At 30.5% G+C, this 20,812-nt stretch overlaps 3 protein-coding genes across 5 annotated transcripts; 2 read left to right on the forward strand and 1 right to left on the reverse strand.

Annotated features, from left to right (window-relative positions):
- The first annotated feature begins 1,778 nt into the window (after nucleotides 1-1,778).
- Nucleotides 1,779-6,327, forward strand: LOC105800384 (methylenetetrahydrofolate reductase 2). The gene is made up of 12 exons (XM_012631490.2): nucleotides 1,779-1,943; nucleotides 2,250-2,695; nucleotides 2,778-2,838; nucleotides 2,909-2,991; nucleotides 3,072-3,245; nucleotides 3,715-3,888; nucleotides 4,302-4,402; nucleotides 4,516-4,627; nucleotides 4,980-5,060; nucleotides 5,169-5,346; nucleotides 5,529-5,863; nucleotides 6,064-6,327. The coding sequence occupies exons 2-12, from the start codon at nucleotides 2,291-2,293 to the stop codon at nucleotides 6,145-6,147; spliced, it is 1,788 nt and encodes a 595-aa protein (XP_012486944.1). The 5' UTR covers nucleotides 1,779-1,943; nucleotides 2,250-2,290; the 3' UTR covers nucleotides 6,148-6,327.
- A 1,618-nt stretch (nucleotides 6,328-7,945) lies between these two features.
- LOC105800387 (60S ribosomal protein L6, mitochondrial) lies at nucleotides 7,946-9,834 on the forward strand. Of its 3 annotated transcripts, none has more exons than XM_052620809.1 (3): nucleotides 7,946-8,102; nucleotides 8,289-8,359; nucleotides 9,325-9,834. In XM_052620809.1, the coding sequence occupies exon 3, from the start codon at nucleotides 9,344-9,346 to the stop codon at nucleotides 9,650-9,652; it is 309 nt and encodes a 102-aa protein (XP_052476769.1). In that variant the 5' UTR covers nucleotides 7,946-8,102; nucleotides 8,289-8,359; nucleotides 9,325-9,343; the 3' UTR covers nucleotides 9,653-9,834. The 3 variants fall into 3 exon arrangements, with proteins under 3 accessions (XP_052476769.1, XP_052476770.1, XP_012486948.1); XM_052620810.1 differs by having other exon boundaries at nucleotides 8,289-8,348; XM_012631494.2 differs by lacking the exon at nucleotides 8,289-8,359.
- Nucleotides 9,835-10,114: 280 nt separating this feature from the next.
- Nucleotides 10,115-12,971, reverse strand: LOC105800386 (serine hydroxymethyltransferase 4). Its single transcript, XM_012631493.2, has 4 exons — nucleotides 12,237-12,971; nucleotides 11,230-11,620; nucleotides 11,042-11,143; nucleotides 10,115-10,676 (listed from the first exon to the last, which is right to left on the reverse strand). The coding sequence occupies exons 1-4, from the start codon at nucleotides 12,912-12,914 to the stop codon at nucleotides 10,432-10,434; spliced, it is 1,416 nt and encodes a 471-aa protein (XP_012486947.1). The 5' UTR covers nucleotides 12,915-12,971; the 3' UTR covers nucleotides 10,115-10,431.
- Between the last annotated feature and the right edge of the window lie 7,841 nt (nucleotides 12,972-20,812).

Raw genomic sequence — 20,812 nt, forward strand, 5'->3', positions numbered from 1 at the left:
ATTAAATTTTGATCAAATTAGGTACCTAAATTATAATTCGATAACCATTATGGGTCTTTTACCATTATATTCATTAAAAAATATTTTGTCAATTGAATCGTATATGGCATCAAGAAAAGAGATAAAGTGAATAAAAAGCCCTAGATTTTAATAAGTGTAGATATTATTTTGAAGGTAAATTTATTTTTCTATATAAAATCTAAAAATATTTACATGTAATGGAATTCAAACCCAAGACATTGAGATAATTTTAACATTATCATTTCAATCAAAATTAATTTTTATTATTATATTTATTTTTAAATTTTGTTACAGTCAGTTTTATAATTGTCTTATTACAAAATTAAATCGAATAAAATGAAGTGATTTCCTATTTGATTTTGTTCAACTAACATTGATATTTAAGTACTTAGCCAAGGCATTGAGCTCATTACAAATTCAACCTATATGTTGCAAATAGATTTTTTTTCGAATTGATAATCAAAATATACTTAAATTTAGAGTTATGTTCGTTTGGTGTAAAAATTTTAACAAAATATAATTTTGAAAATTTTGACATTTTCGATATTTGAATGATTCTGTGGAAAATTTTTTCCTTGTGTACTAAATTTTCCTAAAATCATTTTCGAAAAATGTTATCTTTTTGTGAAACACATTAAATTATGTTATCACAAAGCTTTACAATAATAGTTTAATATCTAAAAGAATATTTATTTTCTTAATTAATCTAGAAACTTAAGTTTAATTAAGTAATTTTTAAAAAAAATGTGTAATCACATTGGAGTATAATTCAAAAACATGGTTACCGATTAAGTCTTGGCTCGATTAGTATGGACATTATCATCAATACAGAAGGATATGGATTCGAGTACGCCAACGCGTATTATTTTCTTATAATGAAATTGTTAAAAAAAGAAAACAAGAATAATAGGCTGACAATAACTTAAAATTTAAAAGCTAGACCTTCGGTCAACTAAAAGCCCAGCACTAATTACTTCAAATTAGTAATTAAAACCCCACAACAGAAGACCATTATCATCTAATTATCTAAACTAAATCAAAGCACTGTCCAAACATCTAAGAATGTAACAAAATCGACCCAAGTGACTTGCAACATGAAAACACCCCCATAAATCAACAAAAAGCAATCATTATGAGGAGGAAAAAAAGGCAAAATGTTTAATTTATTTTATCATTATAACCGTTTTTAACTGTGTTATTAATACAACATAACCCATTAAATATTAAATATAACTATTATGATAATATATTATACACATTAAAAACTATTATTATAATGTTTAGTACCTATGCACATGATAAATATAATGTGTACATATTAAATAACTATTATTAAATATTATTTTAATATGTTAAAAATATTATTGTACCAGTAAACATGATAATATATTAACTCCAGATTTGTTATTATAATATTATTTTTTAAGTCATTTTAATTAACAATCTTTTAGTATAATAGAAAAAAAAATGTAAAAATTTAAGAGAGCCTCTCGCTTGGCACAAAAATAAATTATACTTAAATATGTATGATACGAAATGGTTGAAATTTAAGGTTGTGGTCAGAAATAGCCCTGCCAACTGTCACTGTTTTGAAGCTAAATCAAATATGACGCTGTTCATGTTTGGTAAAGGTTAAATAATAATGGACACGCTTCTGGAATTTGGATCATCCTATGATAATATCTCATATTGTTTCTGTTGGTATTTTTTGTTTTTCTTTCGTAATATCTTTAATCATATTGTTGAAAGTATCACTCGTGGAGTTGGTATGTGTGGTGGGCTAACACTGGCTATTGGGTTGTTGAGTGGCAACAATGTCATTTCACTCATACCAACCTCCTTCCGCCTCTCATATATACTTCTCGAGCTCGATTTCCCAAACCCATTCTCTGCCTTCCACATCTCATTTGATCCCCCCTTTTGTGAGTTTTCCTTTCCCTTTCATATTTTCCGGGAAAATTTCTTGATCACATTTATGTTGTATTTTTGCTCCATGATTTTGGGACAATGTAACTTGTTAGTATTAGCATTTCATTTATGTTTCAGCTGATCTGATCTACTTATATATGATTGATATAATGTTTTTCAATCTTTAGAAAAATTGGGTTTATCTTTGAATTATCAGTTTTTCATTCAGATTCGGGCTTGGGTTTGATGTTTTTTTCCTTGTCTATGTCTTAAAAAAAACTGGGTTTTGATTTTTAGTTATTGAATTTCACTTTTTGCAGCTGTTGCCGGTACTGAGAGTCCCAGATCCGATTAAAAAAAAATGAAGGTGATAGATAAGATCCAGTCTTTCTCACAGGACCAAGGGAAAGTGGTTTTTTCCTTTGAGTTCTTCCCTCCAAAGACTGAGGATGGAGTGGACAACCTGTTTGAGAGAATGGATCGAATGGTGGCTCATAATCCATCTTTTTGTGACATCACATGGGGTGCTGGTGGTTCCACTGCGGATCTCACTTTGGACATTGCTAACAAGATGCAAAACATGATATGTGTGGAAACAATGATGCATCTCACTTGCACCAACATGCCTGTTGAGAAAATTGACCATGCTCTTGAGACCATTAAGTCTAATGGCATTCAAAATGTTCTTGCCCTTAGAGGTGACCCTCCTCATGGTCAGGACAAGTTTGTTCAAGTCGAAGGCGGCTTCTCTTGTGCCCTCGATTTGGTAAACACCCTTGTGTTCTTTTTTACTGTGTTCTTCTTTGGTTTTTTGGATTATGTTACTAAGTTTTGTTATAATACTCTAGGTGAAACATATTAGAGCTAAATATGGTGACTTCTTTGGTATAACAGTTGCTGGTTATCCAGGTACTTTTGATCTTCTTTTAGTTGTCTGCTACAAATAGGCTTGTTTTAATGGTGTTCTCTTTATGCACAGAGGCTCACCCTGATGCTATTGGAAGTAATGGTGTAGCAACACCGGAAGCTTATCAGAGCGATCTTGCTTACTTGAAGAAGAAGGTTCTACTTTTAACTCATTGGTTAATTTGAAAGTTTTCTTCTACTTTTAATTGTTGTTCTAAAACCTCTTTAATCCGTAGGTTGATGCGGGAGCTGATCTTATTGTTACTCAACTGTTTTATGATACTGATATCTTTCTCAAATTCGTCAATGATTGTCGCCAAATTGGAATTACATGTCCCATTGTGCCTGGTATTATGCCCATTAATAACTACAAGGGTTTCGTGCGAATGACTGGCTTTTGCAAAACTAAGGTATGTGGTTATATAACCTGTTTCACTTTTCATAACAAACATTTTCATAATTATCATGCACTTGTCCTGTGTTTCCTTTTAGTTTGAGAAAATTTTGTTTGGGGACTTATCGGATCATAAATTTTATCGACAAGGTGCATGTACTAGTTGAGTATTATATTTTCCCGAATTCATTTTGCAAAGATTACTAGCTAGTTTTTCAAATAATTCTCCAATCAGTGGAGATCTTGTTGAGGTAAACCCATGCTTATGGAAAAATAATGCTAGCATTTCCTCGGTAAATTTTTCGCATAATGAAAAGGGTGTCCCATGTAATCATAATGCAATGTTTGGACTGTTTTGTTCTTTAGACTGTGATTGAATATGCTCATTATGTTTGTTTAGAAGACTGAATATGAAAGGCTATTTGGTGGTTTACTTCCTTTAATACTTTTCAAATGTAACATTGACATTTGATGGCTTATTGTAGATACCGGATGAGGTCACTGCTGCCTTAGAGCCTATCAAGGACAATGATGAAGCTGTCAAATCCTATGGAATCCACCTCGGAACAGAAATGTGCCGCAAGATTTTAGCTCATGGGATTAAGACGTTGCACCTTTATACATTAAACATGGAGAAATCTGCATTAGCTATACTAATGGTTGGTTCATATTACCATATATTTCATCATTACTTTTGCATGTTAAAGATTTTATTACTGAATATCATTTGACTTCTTGAACTTTGAAATTTTAAAAGAAAAATCTTGAATAAATATGTTGAGTTCATGGTTACTTGCTTCCTCAAATTGAATGTTCATAATTATAGGGTCAATGAAGACTTGCTAAGGTTATGTTTTTGTTCGCTTATTGAAGAAAAGAATATTGAATTATCTATTGGTCTTAGTGTCATACTTTTTCATAGATTTATTTTAAATAATTAAGTAAATATCAGTTGAAATAATGAAGGAAAGCAAAGACATGCAAGTTTGGGATTTACTTACAAATTTCATGTAGTACATTGTTATTCATTATGATTTATTTGCCCATACTAATTAAAGGCTTTTGTTGGCAGAACCTTGGACTGATTGAAGAGTCCAAAATTTCTAGGTCTTTACCTTGGAGACGCCCTGCAAATGTCTTCCGTGTTAAGGAAGATGTTCGCCCAATATTTTGGTATGTGATACATGTTGATCATCCCATTTCTTGGCCAGATACCTGCAGTTTACTAGTTTGTACTATAATGTGAACATTCCTGGATATCTGATCTTAATGGCTAATGATGGCAGGGCTAACCGTCCGAAGAGTTACTTATCTAGGACTATTGGTTGGGATCAGTACCCACAGGGGCGATGGGGTGATTCTCGAAATCCATCGTATGGTGCACTATCCGACTATCAGGTATACAAAATGGTTGAATTTTGCACTTTTCTTTTTTTCTTATTGATGACATTCAAATAATTTTTTATCCATTCAATATCTCTTGGAGGAAGTGCAACTGCAATTGCTTTCTGGTTCAATCTTGGTTTTCTCAAAAACAACCTGATGTGCCATATTCTTTCATTGATAGGAAACACCAAATTTTGATGAATTTATGACAACACCTCTATATTCATACAGATGAATTTATTTTATCCTTTTATGCTCTAGTGGTGATAATGCGAACTTTTGTTTATTGGTGAAATATCCTCTCTACTTCCTCTTTTTGATGATATAACCTGTGTATGACCAAAGTGATTTAATTTCTCTATAGTTCATGAGGCCCCGTGCACGTGACAAGAAACTTCAGGAAGAATGGGCTACTCCTTTGAAAAGCATTGATGACATTCAAGAGGTGAAATTTCTAGCTTGGAATCTATTTGGTCTTTTCTCTTCTCTTCCCTCTTTTTAATTCAACCGGATTTAATCATGATATTATTATTCTGGAATTCGGGTTTATCAGAAATTTAAAAACCATTGTCTGGGTAAGTTGAGAAGTAGCCCTTGGTCCGAGTTGGATGGTCTTCAGCCAGAGACAAAGATCATACATGAACAGCTAGGAAAGATCAATTTGAAGGGCTTCCTTACCATCAATAGCCAACCAGCCGTCAATGGGGAACGCTCTGATTCTCCATCTGTCGGTAAGTATAAGTATCTGACTGGTTGATAGATAGTTTATATATAATGTGCGTGTGTGTTCAGGTTAAGCATGGTGGTTTGCCCAACTCCTTGAGTTCTCCACCTTCTTCCCTTAGCTTTGACTTCTTGTTGTAAAAGCCGGCGCTATGTTGGCTCTAACTCATTCTCTTATGATGGCTTGCAGGTTGGGGTGGCCCAGGAGGGTACGTTTACCAGAAGGCTTACCTCGAGTTTTTCTGCTCACTGGATAAATTAGATGCACTAGTGAAAAAGTGCAATTCCTTTTCATCATTGACCTATGTTGCTGTCAACAAAAAGGGGAATTTGTTATCAAACATTGGCCTCACAGATGTGAATGCAGTAACTTGGGGAGTCTTCCCTGCTAAAGAAATAATCCAACCAACTGTGGTGGATCCTGCCAGTTTCATGGTGTGGAAGGACGAAGCATTTGAAATCTGGTCTCGATCATGGTCCGCCTTGTACCCAGATGGTGATCCTTCTAAGAATTTGCTCGAAGAGGTTTGTGTTAGCTAATGAACTTACAATAATTGGTCTACTTTGCTGCTCACTCTTGCACTTCAATTGCTACTAGGTCTAAACGTAATATTTGGACACGAGTACGGGGAGTAGGATTATTCAAATATATGCACGAGTTGGATACATACATCTCGGAATTCGAGTAAACATTGTCTAATAATGATGCTTCTTTGTTGTTGCAGATTCAGAGCAGCTACTATTTGGTGAGCTTGGTAGATAACAATTACATGGATGGTAATATTTTTGGTGTTTTTGAAGATCTTTGAAGATGAGATTTGAGATGTTATTATGCTGCAGTGCAGTGTTTTGCTTATGCTTATGATTTAATGTTTATGTTGTCTTTCTCCTTTATTATTGTCTCTTCGTGGTTGAATTTTCAATTGTAACTTTATTTGTAATAATGACTATATAAAGAGAATTTATATCTTCAGATAGAGATCGTAAAATTGGCTGCACATTAAATGTTTATGTTTATTTTCGACATTTTAGATTTAAATGCTTCTCATCTTTATAAACTAAGAAATCATATGAAAATGTGGACTAAATCGCATGAAAATTGTAGTACGATTTAAATATTATGTAAAATATTTCATGAATTCAAACATAATTATTTTTTTAAGCTAGTAACTATGCAACTTACGTAAAATAAATTAATATGCAAAATAACTGAAACATGACATTTATTCAAAAAGCACGAAATATATTTATAATATTTTAAATCTACGAGGAAACCAATAGGGGCAAAGCCAAAACAATCTTTAAGGGGGCCGAATAAAATTTTAATTTTTTGTAGTCTATGTTTTTATAAGTTTTAAAGGATTAAATCAATTTTTATAATTTTAGGGGGCAAAGTATAAATTTACCTTTACTAGTTTAAAAATTTTTAAAAAAATTTAAGTGCTTAAATAACAATTTTACATTCCGCCCCCTCTAGATTCGCCACTGTAAATCAATTGCAAGCAAATCATGAGGTCACCTACAAGTCTCCTTTCCAAAATCATCATTCGAATAAGTGTGAGTCATTTGTCATCCGAGTCTCCAAGCTTTCATTAGATTTTCTCGTCCCATCAAAGACATCCACCTCACGCGTTTCGTAATGATTATTAAATGAAAAGTTCACCTCATGCGTTTCGTAATGATTGTTAGATGATAAGTCTAACACGTTAATATCACATTATATGGGACTCCGCTTATAAATACCCTCAGCCTCAAGAACGATAAAGAACAAATCAACTCCCCTTAGATACTAAACCAATACTCTGTCAACAAACCTTAATTCTCAACCTTAGCACTCTAGTCACCACTAGTATTTACTACCTCTAGCCCTCTATCCGACTGAGTGAACCTACCTCTGCATTAACTACCACTCTCTCATTTGTATCTCCATGATGTATGTTATACCAACAACTATTATTTGAAGGCTTGATTGAGTTTAAATAATAATAAAAAACTAAAAATCGAAATTTTGGAAAAGTTTAACTCGAAAATTTGGGAAAAAAATAGAAATATTGTAGTAATTTGAAAGACTTGCCATATATATAATTTCTACAAAAATTCTTAATTCTTTCAATACTAAAATATTTTTTTGTTTATTTTGGAATATATATTTTTAATTTCAATAAACATGAATCTCGTGTGTCACATTTTAAATAGTTGGAGATTTCACATAACTCATTTTAATTGGTATTACAAGTCTATTAATTTTTCATATAATTATTATTTCAAAAATTTATAATTCTAAAAATAAATTGTGATTTTATTTTTCATGAAATGTTTTAATATTTAATTCTAAAACATGTCATCTTTCATTACCGGAGTAACAAAGTTGATGAATGAGTATTCGATATAGCTAATTAAACAATTACTTAATTTTTGAAAGTTTTAAAGTTCAATGATCAAAAATTAATTTAATCAAAATTTAGTGGTGGTTAATGGAATTTAACCAATAATAAATTAATATAATAAACTATTTAAATAATAATTACATTTTTTAACAGAAAAAATAATTATATTTAAATCATATAAATTTAACTTGTATTAATATCCAAATAAAGTTATGCTAGAGTTTATCTAAAAAAAATTTCCTTTAAAAATTCAATACCTCTTCTCATCTCTCTTAACGCATCCCCGCCGCCACCACTCTGTCCCAGCTTCCTCCAGTGGCTGATCTTAATCCCTCTCTTGCATTCAAGTTTCCGGCAGACCCAGCAAATTAAATAAGGTAAATATTGAAACCCTAAACGTATTTTGAGGATTGATTTCTACTTTAGATTTTGAGTTATTTACTCTTTGCTATGTTTTCTGTTTTCGATCCTACTTCTTGCTACTCTATCTCATCGATTTTTTTTTTAAAGCCACGGGATTAGTTGAAATAGCAGACTATTATCGCCGTTTTTTCTCCTTACAGTGCTATTTGGGGCCGCGATTTGCTGCCATTGATGTGATTTTTTCCCTCACCGCTGTTGAGGTCTTTAGCGGGTGCCACTTTTTGAAAACCCTAGTATTGATGTCAAAATGATGTATTTTTTTTTTATGAAATCTGGACTTAGTTTCACCTTTGTTGAAATGCCATTAATTTAACTCTTTAAAGTATTTATTTTTTGAATTATATCTTATCTGTGAACTTGCCTTTGCCCTGTCATTGCTATTTTTACATTAAGATCCTTTGACAATTCAGGAGCTCTGGTTGTTGCTTGGATGCCTTTGCACCTGCTTATGGTGCTTTTGAATCGAGGCAAGCTCAAGCCATAAGAAGCTTAAGTTTAAGTGAAGCTTGAGCTTAGTCGAGTTCCATTTTTAGACCTTGAACTTTTACTGTTAGAATTGATTAATCTCGCTTGAGTCTGATTCTTATGCTCAATTTCAAATCTGATTACTTACGGTTGAACTTGAATTTAAGTTAGAATTGAGATTTTTCAGTACTAATAAAGAATAGAAAAGACCCGATTAGACTCACAAGTTACTCGCCTAACGTATTTGGGTGTTCAAATTCGGCCCATACCATAACTTAAGCTAACTTGCTAATGATTGAGACAAATTCAATTTTTTGCAAATTGAACTTGAGTAGCTTGTGTTCACTGGTGTCTCATTTACATCTTACTATGAGTACATCTTAAGATCCTTGGACAACTATCCTTTTGCTTGAATTCCGTTTCAGGATCGGGTTTAGGTCAAATAATAGAGAACCCATTAATTAGTTTCTGTGTTGGAACTTTGACTTTGCAATGAAGTATGTGAACGGGTATTGCTGAAACTATTGGGGTAGGGAGAGGGTGGCAAAGTTTAAACAGTAAACCATGTATTTATCGGATTCGGATAGCATGAAAAATAACTGGGTTAGAATACGGATATCCTAATTGTTGTTATCCCTACTTTTACTTCCTTTGAATGAATATTTGTTTTTTTCTTTTCAGTGGGTTTTTATATGACTATCACTTGTTCAGGTTGTTGATTTTGATCATCATGGAAGCTAAATTCTTTCGCTTTCTTAAAATCGTCGGAGTTGGTTACAAAGCCAGAGCTGAAGCCGAGGGAAGACTCTTATTTCTGAAACTAGGATACAGTCATGAGGTTGAACTCCCCGTTCCTCCTGCCGTCCGCGTTTTCTGCTTCAAAAACAATGTTGTTTGCTGCACTGGACTCGACAAGCAAAGGGTGCATCAATTTGCCGCTACAGTTCGAAGTTGCAAGCCTCCAGAAGTTTACAAAGGCAAAGGTATAATGTACATTGATGAAGTTATCAAGAAAAAACAAGGTAAAAAATCAAAATGATTTGTTGAAGTGCTTGATTTTTACTTGCCTTTTTGTTAGTGGTATTGCAGTGTCTCATTTTGTATTAACTTGGTTGAATACCCAAACAATGTAGGCATGTTGGAACCTATAACATCTGTTCAACAAAATTTTAGGGTCATTGTCTTCAATAAACCACTTATTTTGATGTGTTTGATCGATTATTTTCTGAATCAAAATTGGATGATAAGTGATTCTAAAGCTGGTTATTTTTCCAGACTTATGGAGTTTGAGGTTATGTTTCCGATTTTTCTGGACAATTGTTCGGATATGGGCGTAGAGCATGAGACTCGAGTATATTTGTGTTAGACACATGTTCCACCGAATGTTAGTTTCTGTATTTGAAGCTAGTATACCTGAATCCGGAACACATACTCGTATATGTAGCTGCAGAATTGAAAGCATAAATAAAACAACTCCGTGCAAATAATAATACAGAGATGATTTGCAAAAGATGACCCTTTTATTTACCAATTATAAACCCAAATTTCTCGTTTATTGGTAATTAAAACCCTAAACTTTCCAGCCACAAAAACAATATATAAAATTGTTACATAGTTTTTATAGAAGCTCTCACAAGTGATGGGCTTAAAAAACTTGAAAAAAACATACCATAGATGGAAGCCTTTACTTCATTTTCTTTTCCATTTTTTTTTTCTAATTTCAACTCCTTGGAAATCAGCAGAGACAAATTTCCAGATGACACATATGCTGATAATAATAGCAATAAGCATGAATAAAACCATAAATATATATAAGATCTAATTCTTGTACTTCATTTCGGACATCTTGAAACCCGGCATGTCAAATGAGGATGCAAACTTTTCGACATCAGCCTTCAGTTTTTCGATCTCCTTGTTGTTCTCCAAACCTTTGTTGAAGTCCTTCAAGAGCTTTCCGTACTGCTTTTGGATGTCCAAGGTCATGGTCACCGCTCGGTGGAGGAACTCACCTATCTGTTCAAAGTCTTTCTCAACCAAACCTCTCGAAGTCATGGCAGGGGTACCTGTTGACAGCAATTAGCATCATCATGTATCGGCATCAAACCAAATTGGACTATTTTAGCGAAAAAATTTTACCAAGCTTGTACGAGTTAGGCCACCCCTCACTACCTAAGACGAAAACCGATAAGCAGCACTCAAGGGAAGATGCATAGAAAACAACTTCGAAGTTATCTTTCTGTTTCTAAACTATGCATAAACAAACTACACATGCAGTCGTGAACATCGAAACACACAAGATAAATCACAAGTCATTCCAAGCCACTTCTGTGTTAAACCCGATCTTTTACAAGAAATGTAAAAGCTCTAGAAAATTCGATGATCCACAGTGATTCTAGATTAGGAAATTGATTAATGCAGCAAGTCTCACCAATTCGTACTCCTCCAGGTGCCAACGCACTGCTGTCACCAAATACAGCATTCTTGTTGACAGTGATGCTGCACAGGTCACAAAGTTTCTCAACCTTGTTGCCTGTAAGAACAATGAGAAAACAATCAGAATTGAATCAAAAGGCAATTAACCAATAACCGTAAGGCCAAGTGATTCCATTGACATACCAGTCAATCCGAGAGGTCGGAGATCCCAAAGAACAAGGTGGTTCTCGGTTCCTCCTGTAACAAGCTGGTATCCTTTGCTCATAAGGTACTTTCCAATGGCAACTGCATTGGCCTTAACTTGTTTAGCGTAAGCCTTGAACCCAGGTGACATGGATTGTTTCAAGGCAACAGCCAAAGCACCAATCTGGTGATTGTGCGGACCACCCTGAAGGGATGGGAAAACCGCAAAATTGATTTTGTCTTCAAAATCATACACCGCACCTTCAGGTTGGCCCTTCTTTGGGGGCCTTGGTCCTTTGCGGTAGAAGATCATACCGGCCCTAGGACCCCTCAAGCTCTTGTGGGTGGTGGTTGTAACAAGGTCACAGAACTCAAATGGATTCGCCGCCTCCTACTCAAACAATAAAGCCAAAACGAATTCAACAACCCGTAAGAGGGAAAAATGAGGAGGCCGGAAAATCAAGAACTACTACGTAAAGTAACCAAATAATGCCGAAATACTGATCGGATAAGATGTGAAATTTTGTAATTCATGATATCTAATAAACTTCATGTCAAAACAGAGATTATAAGAGATCATATTTTACATGTGAAAAGTGTAAAAGCATGTGAATTCATGTTTAGATCCACTCACATTTTCCTCCCCTATCTCCAATTATTACTGCCATAAGATTTTCTTAGAATCCAAGCATGAAGCTAACCCGCAATAAGGATTCTTAGAGGTGATTCATGTTTAATCAAAACACTTTAAATTCATAAAATCCATTCCAATATTGGATCTCCAAACCAGAAAATGCTTATAAGCTATGATTACAGTGCAGAAAACGTCTCATAAAAATTAAAACAAGCTTTTAGATCTTGAATTATGGAAAACCAGTCTAAATATCATAAACCCGAGATCAAATTCATGAAATTTTAATATCAAAGAAAGCATTGAAATACTAACTAAAAACCCAGATCGAACACCACCAATTAACAACAAGCAAGATCAAAGAAAACCAAAATACCTGAGCAGCAACGAGGCCGCTAATGTGAGCCATATCGCACATCAAAAGAGCCCCGCATTTATCCGCAACAGCCCTGAATTTAGCGTAATCCCAGTCCCTAGGATAAGCACTGCCACCGCAAATGATAAGCTTAGGCCTAAAATCCAATGCCTTTTCTTCCAACTTATCGTAGTCGAGGTACCCATTGCTGGGGTTCACCTTATAAGGCAAACTCTCAAAGTAAATTGAAGTAGCAGAGATCTTCTTCCCACCAGAGGTATAATACCCATGAGTTAAATGACCACCGGAGGGTAAATCCAGCCCCATGATCCGATCATGCGGCTCTAAAACCGCCGTGTAAGCAGCGAAGTTAGCCGGAGAACCGGAGTACGGCTGCACATTGACACCCCACTTAGTGGGGTCGAGATGAAAAGCCTGCAAAGCGCGAGACCTGCAGAGATTCTCGATCTCGTCGATGAATTCGTTGCCACCGTAGTAACGGTTACCGGGCATGCCCTCGGAGTACTTGTTGGTGAGGGCACTGCCGAGGGCTTCGATAACGGCGAAGGAAGTGAAGTTCTCGGAAGCGATGAGCTCGATGCCGCGGCATTGACGGCGCTTCTCTTTCTCGATGAGGTCATGCATTTCTGGGTCGACGGATTCAAGGGAGGAGTTGCCCCATGTGTTAACTGGATCCATTTTTTTCGTTAAGAGAAATGGAAACGGAAGGGGGCGAAGATGGAGAAGATTGGTGGCAAAGAAGGGGCGGTTTTGTTTTGGTATTTATAGAAGTGTTTGATTGGGGTTGGTGGCAGACCGCCTCGGTTCATGCTGTGTTCGGTTCGGTTCGGTTCGGTTCAGCATGTCTCAAACTAAAATTTTAATAAATTTAATTATAAAATTTAAATACTTTACTCGATCAAAATGTGCTCTAATATACAATGTTATAGACTTGGATTGGAATTCAACATATTAAATAATAAAAAAATAAGTGGCTCATGTCTTTTATTGTTATATTACTAGTTATTATGTGATAATAACCAAAATGATAATTAAAATTTAATTTTTATAATAAAAAATTAATTGGATAAATTTAAAATAATAATATTTTAATTTAATTGTTTATGCAAACTTTTCATGTTTCTTTTCCATAAATATGATAAAAGATTGTTCTTTATATAAAATATAAAATAATAGACAATATTTTTAAATATGTTAAAATTGCCTTAAACATGATTCTATCAAAGCAAAAATATTATCCTAACACTTACAATATATAGATTTTTTATTTTAGAACTCAAATTAAGATTATTATTTAATTCATATATAATACAATTAATTTATTTATATTAATTTTCAGAGATCAAATCCACAATTCAACTTGTTATGAGTTTTATATACTTTATTAATATTTTATAATTTTTTTATTAATATTGTTCAACCTATTAAATTAAGAATCGATAGTTGATCGATTCTTCCAACATTGTTGATTTGAAGTTTTGAAGTGCTTTGGGTACATTCAACAATCATTATAAGCTTTAGATTGATGGTTCAAGTCTCATTGCATGCACGGAGCTCCATAATTATTACATGTCAATGACTCCTTAAGCTTTGCAGTCTAACAATTGAGACATTCCAAACTCTATGAACCAGACCAGCAGGCAACCACTTAGGATAAATTAACTCTTGATAAAATACAAAAGACAAAATCGTTATTCAACTATTGAAGTACGACCGACTATTTAATGAACAACACTTTAAAAACTTATATAGAAATGAAAGAGTCATTCTCCTCAACAAAGTTTATATCCTATCAGTGAATATTCCATGACAGATTATTAATAAATAATTTAATATATTATATATTTTAGCAAGTTGCATTTGGTTTACTCAACCTATGAACTTACTGCATGATGTCAATGTATCAAACATAATAGTGAACTTGGTTTATGTAACACCCCTTACCCGTATTCGACACCAAAATAGGGTACGAGGCATTACCGGAGTTTACTAATTAATTTTCAGACATTTCATTTTTATCTAGCATTCATATTTATAACCAATCAAAATCAATACATTAATGAGCTAACGTTAACCAATTTAACTTATACATGCCATTATAACTAGAATCAAATCATCCAAAATTACCGATAGAACCAATGGATACTGTGATATATCTCCAACAAGCTTCCAACTCAATTTAGCTTAGATAATCATTAAATGTATCAAATAATTATACATATTACCAATAATAATTTAATTCCAACAATAATACACACATATATATAATTTTCATTACCAAATAGCATTCACTTCAATTAAAATTATTACGAATATAGCTCATTCGAGCTTACTGGACTAAATTGCGAAATACCAAAATTGGGGATATTTTGAAAGTTTTCTATTTTCTCAAAATTTAACCCAATCTTGATCTAAATTAATATTTCATTCCATTTACTAATTTAAATAATAAAACAATTCATTTCATGCAATTTGGTCACTTTTTGATATTTTTACAAATTTACCCTTAAAGTTTTACTTTTATTCAAATTAGTCCCTGAGTCTAAAACGTGCAAGTTATCCATGCTAACTGAATATTCATATATATATTTTCCTCCTCCTCCTCTCCATTCCACATCCTTAATTTATAATACATGCTTATAGGTAACATTATCTATGGTTTCACAATTTACTTGTAAATTTATTCAAAGCTGTCCATTTGAGTCATAGCCACTAGATGGATATGGAAATTCTTTTGATTTCTAGATAAAAATGATGAATTTTTGGTGGAAGGACTAAATTGTAAAGAAAGTAAAACTTTCTTTCTTCTCTTCTCTTCTAACGTGAATTGCATGGAAAAGATGGTGGGTTGGATCCTTCTCATCTTTCTTTCCACATATATATATATATATATATATATATATATATATATATATATTAAAATAATAAAATAATAACATATCATTTAAAAATCAAATCAAAATATTAATAAACTAATATTTATTTATTTAATTAATCTAAAATATCTCAAACATCATCATTATCTTCTAAATTTTCTCTTCTAATTGATCATTTTGCCTTTCATGATCTTTTAAAATTCCATATTGAATCATCACTGTTTAAAAAATTGATAGTTGAGAATAAATAATTAATATTTAAAACCATATTTTATTTAAAATTCAAAAATATTTAAATATAAATTTAAGAAATAATTAATATTTTTCCTTTACATATATGATGTGTTGATATATGATAGGGGAAAAGACATTTGAAAAGCAAGTCATCGGCCTTGAATTTACCTAAAATTATCATAATGAGAAAAAAGAAAAAGGTCTGAAAAAGAACATCAGAATAACTCCTGATTTAAATTTTATACCTGAAAATCCTTTTCTTAATATTATTTACAGATTTTAATTTTACTGATTTTTTTAAATGCTTCAAAATAATGAATGAACCATATATCTATATGTTGGTATTAAGTCCTTGCTAGTGTGAGGAATTTTCAATTTTCAATAATAAATAATTTTAAATTAAATATTATTAAGTAAGTATTATTCTTTTAATTTTGGTTAATTATAAAAATTAAATTTATTATAATTCTTTAAAACAAAAAAATACAGATCAAACCCTTCAAATGCATAATTTTAAATAAAATAAAAATATATATTAGACTTTTTCTAATTAGTTGGATGTAACTCTTAAATTAACCCAGGAATCAATTTATTTACTTCAAATAAATTATTTTAAAATAAAATAAAATATTTTTTCTGTGAATAATCAAATATAAATTATAGCAATTCATATAAATACAAAATACAGGGGTCAGGGAACACAATTTCTTTTTTCTCTTTTTTTTTTTTTTTTTTGTGTCTATTTGTTTTCTCTTCATGTCCCACTCGAAAAGCACAAAAGTAAAGGGAACAGGTGTAAGATGCAGAGTAGGCACATCTGTGCATACTGTATCTTCAATCAGGTTTCATGGATATATATATATATATATAATTCTTTTTGTTGAAAATGCTTCAAAAATAATAATAATAATAATAAAATGAATGGACCACATCTTCCTTCAAAAAGAAAAAATGAAAAATATCTATATTGATATGTGGATGGTATTATCTTATTTTTGTATACTAATCATGGCTCGAGCCAATACAGAATTTAGGTTTGGGTATTCAAAAAATAGGTCTAAAATTTTATCTAAATTTGATCCGTCTGTCTGTATTAAAATTTTTAGATTATTTTATATAAAACAAATTTTAAAAATATAATACATTAAAATCAACGTTTCCCAACAAATTGAAATTACATTTTAAAAAAAGTTTTTATACTCAAATAACACTAAGATAATTACAACTTAACAAATAAATGTCTCTAAAATAGTAGCAAATTTAACAATAAGAGTTATATAATATCCAAACAAAATAGTAGCAATATAATAGCGAAACGACAATAAAACAACAACAAAAAAGAAAATTTAGGTTGATTCGGACCAGGTTAGGTTGGGCTCGGGCAAAAAAATCCTACCCGATGCCCGATCCATTTAAAAAAACATACCTTATTTTTTGTCTTTTTTTCGGGATTATATTTTTTGTCAAAACCCTCCTTTTTTTGAGTGGGCCTCCAGACCTAAGTGAGTGGTCTGACTCATGATCAGGCCTAATATATACTAGATATAAGGTTTTTAGCTGAATTAGTGCAATGGGTCAATCATACACCATCTTAGTTGAAAAAAAAAATCTAAAATACCATTCTAAGGGTAAATTGCACGCAACATTACTAAGTTGTTAGTAAATTTACGTTTTGGTCATTCAATTTCAAAAGGTAACAAAATGATTCTTGAATTATTCTAACGTTTTTCTTTAAGTCACTGGACTATTAAAATTATTATTGCATGGCCTTCGTTATTTGCACCATTTGCACCAATAGAATGCTCTTATTCTTTTTCTCTTATACAATTAAGTTTTTTATTTCATGAAACAACTTTAAATGTCACGAATCTACTAAACAAAATCTGAACATCTTTCTTCTATGATCTCTGACATTGACAATTAGATCAACTTGGCTCTAAGGTATGTTCATTTACTCATCGATGGGTATTGATCTATCGTATCGATAATTGAATCGTTGCTTAGAACTCGCTAGCCGAACTTTAAAAAAAATCTTAACAACCCAATAACTTGAATGAAAACTTTTGAATAGTTTAGTGACCATTTTTATAATTTTTTAAAATCGAGTGACAAAAATGTAAACTTACTAATAGTTTAGTGACACTGGGTGTAGTTTATTTTGTTTTTAAAGAAAACAAATAATATTAGAAGGATATTTATGTTTTTAATAGTTTATATAAAATCTTTAAAATAATCTACTTAAAATACAATACTCAAGTTTAAACTTTAGATCTAAACTAGCTTCTAATGTCACATGCATTATATGTGATTTTACATGTATAATATTTAATTATTTTTAAATATTATATTTTTAATTGTAATAATTAACCTAATATAATATTTCTTGAATTACTGAATATAATTAAAATATGTTACCTTATAAATTGAATATTATAATAGAAAACTTTCAAATCATAATTAAAACCTATTTAATATAGAATATAATTTTACTTTATATAATTAATGCAAAGTATTAGTATTCAAAAAATATCTAATTAAGATAATTAATTCTAACATATTAATTAAAAGATAATTAAGATATCATCCGCATCCTTGTTTCCTTCTCGATAGACTGCTTAATTACCACTGTCCAATTATGCTTCAAGAAGCTATGGATATCTCTAGTAAATAAAATAAATTTTATATTTAAAAATAAAGTACGGTAAACTATTTTCACGTGTTTCCTAAGTTTAATACATTATTCGGTACTTAAATTTAACACATTTTTAATGCAATATGATACTTATATTTGACAAAAAAATATTTTTAGTATTTAAATATAACAATGTTAATTTTTAGAGTTTAATGCGGATTTTAAAATTGATTTGATGAAAGTTAATTGTTAATATTATTAAGATTGAATTTTCATGATTTTATTAATAAAATAAATTTTGTGTTGAAATTGTTAAATACAATATGTTGGGTTTTTTTTTTGAAATTTTGGATTAATTTAATGAAAGTTTATAAATTACAGACGGGTCTAAAGAGATATTTTCTATTTTAAAGTGTCAAGGGTCCTACCTATTCCTACTACAGGGGCATAGCCAAAGAGGACAGGTAAGCCTTGGTTTCCTTGGTTTAATGGGTAATTTGCTTTTTAGTCATTTCTCAAAACTAAAAGATTCAATTTGAGTCTTTTTAACCATTGGATAACATGAAAACTTTGTAATTTAAATCCTTTTGAAAAATTAGTAATTCAACTTAAACATTTTTAATACAAGAATTTTAACTTTGTCCCTACCTACTACCTCCTCGAGCATAATCAAAATGTCAAATATTAAAACTTTAGTTATCTTATTGTACGATATTAATTAAACATTTATCTTTTTCGAGATCGCAAGATTATTAATTGTAATTCATCCATAGATCTATTTATTTAATTGAGTTGACAATGGCTTTGCTCATTGTTGCTTATATTAGACATAATATGATTATGTCTTAAAAACATGATGCTAAAAATAATTAAGATGTAATAAATGAATATAACGTAATTATTATTCAAAGATCTTAAAAATTAGGAACATAAATTATTATAAAATATAAAAATAAATAAAAGTTCTATCACCTACCCGTAGTAGTACAAATGGGGCTGATCTTGAGCCTATTTTTGGTTTCAACGAAAACTGCGCCACTATTTTTGAATATGGTTATTTTCATATATTTATATACTGCTACTTATTTTTAAAAATATTAAAAATATGAAAAAATAAGTAGAAGAATGTATAAACTCACCTTTATATTTGTATACTTTGATTTAGACAAATCTCCAACTTTATAGGACCAATTTGAGTTATACTTGCTTGTAGTTTTAAATCTTGCTTTGAGAAATTAACGTAATTTTGATTTTCGCTTTAGGCTATTTCGATCTACCAAAAAAAAAAAAATTCAACCCAGTTTTAAAAAATTTCACATACAATTCTAATGAAATTTCAAGCTTTTAGCATATTTAATAATAAAAGTTTCAATAGTAAATTAAATCTTTAAGATTATGTACAATATAATTCAATAATTGAATCTTTCTATATCATTTTCAAAATAAAATATGTAGATATTCATAGTATGAATGATTCATACCACGTATAATAATTTTCTCATTCACAATCTCAATACGAAATCCATTACAATAAATGTCTTTCAAAACTAAATTAAAAATTCAATAGTAAATCAAAATTTTAAGCATACAACTCTCATTAATATAAGTTGTTTCAACTTGCTAACATATTAAATCAATTACAATAAATTACTCCATCAAAGTAACCGTGATAACAATGTTGAGAATATCTTAATAAAATCTAAAATAAATTAAGAATTTTTAAGATATGTTTTGAGTTACTTGATCTAATCTCTTTGAAATAAGGGACCCGATTATTAATTACACTATTTCAACAAATTTATTTTTTTCAAAAAAAATTGAGGATGCAATATTTTTTAGGTTTAATGGTGTAAAAAACCCTCGAGCTTTTTTAAGAAATGAATTTAAACCCATTCTTCTTTTTTTTTTTTTTGCACTCAATTGAACAATTTAACTTTCAAAATGAATCAAAAAAACCCTCAAACTTCTTCAAAACAAGCAATTAAGCCCCTGTCTTTTTCCACTTAATTGGGTACTTGAACTTTTAAAACGCATTAATAAGACCCTCAAAATTTTTCAAAAAAGCAATTAAGCCTCTGCTCTTATTAAAAATTAGAAATATAATAAATTTTAGAAAAATTATTAAATTTTAATAAAATATAAAAAATTAAAATTTATTAAAAAATAGAATTTTTTAATAAAAATTGTAAAAAAATAAAAATGCAAAATTTTATAAAAATCATAAAAAAAATTAAAGACCCCTAGTTTTTTTCAATTAAAGTCATCACGTGTCGCAACACAGCATGACGTGTGACGGAAAATGATAATAAAAATAAAAAAAAATAAAAAAAAATCAAAGTGATAGAAAAATTATAAAATGCTTATTTTGGTACGATAATTTTTATAATTTTTTTTCATGAAATTTATATTTCTTTACATTTTGTATATTTTTCTTACGACTTTATAAAATTTTATAATTTTTATATTTCTATATATTTTATAATTTTTACGATTTTTATAAAATTTTACAATTTATATATATTACAATTTATATATATATATTTCTAATTTCTCATATTTGATTTTTATTACATTTAATAATGTTTATATATTTTAATTTTTATATTTTTTCTAAGTTTTAATAAAAATAGTGGCTTAATTGCTTTTTTTTTGAAAAATTTGAAGACTTTTTATACCCTTAAGCTTATTTTTATTCACTTGCTATATATAAAATATCCACCAAATATAAACATTTTATTATGACCATATTTGGCAATATTAACATGGCATGATTATAAGTCATAAACATGATCAAAATTGTTAAATATGATTTTAGTTGAAATAATAAAGATGAG

This window comes from Gossypium raimondii, chromosome 9 (genome assembly GCF_025698545.1).
Source record: "Gossypium raimondii isolate GPD5lz chromosome 9, ASM2569854v1, whole genome shotgun sequence".
Lineage (NCBI taxonomy): Eukaryota > Viridiplantae > Streptophyta > Magnoliopsida > Malvales > Malvaceae > Gossypium > Gossypium raimondii.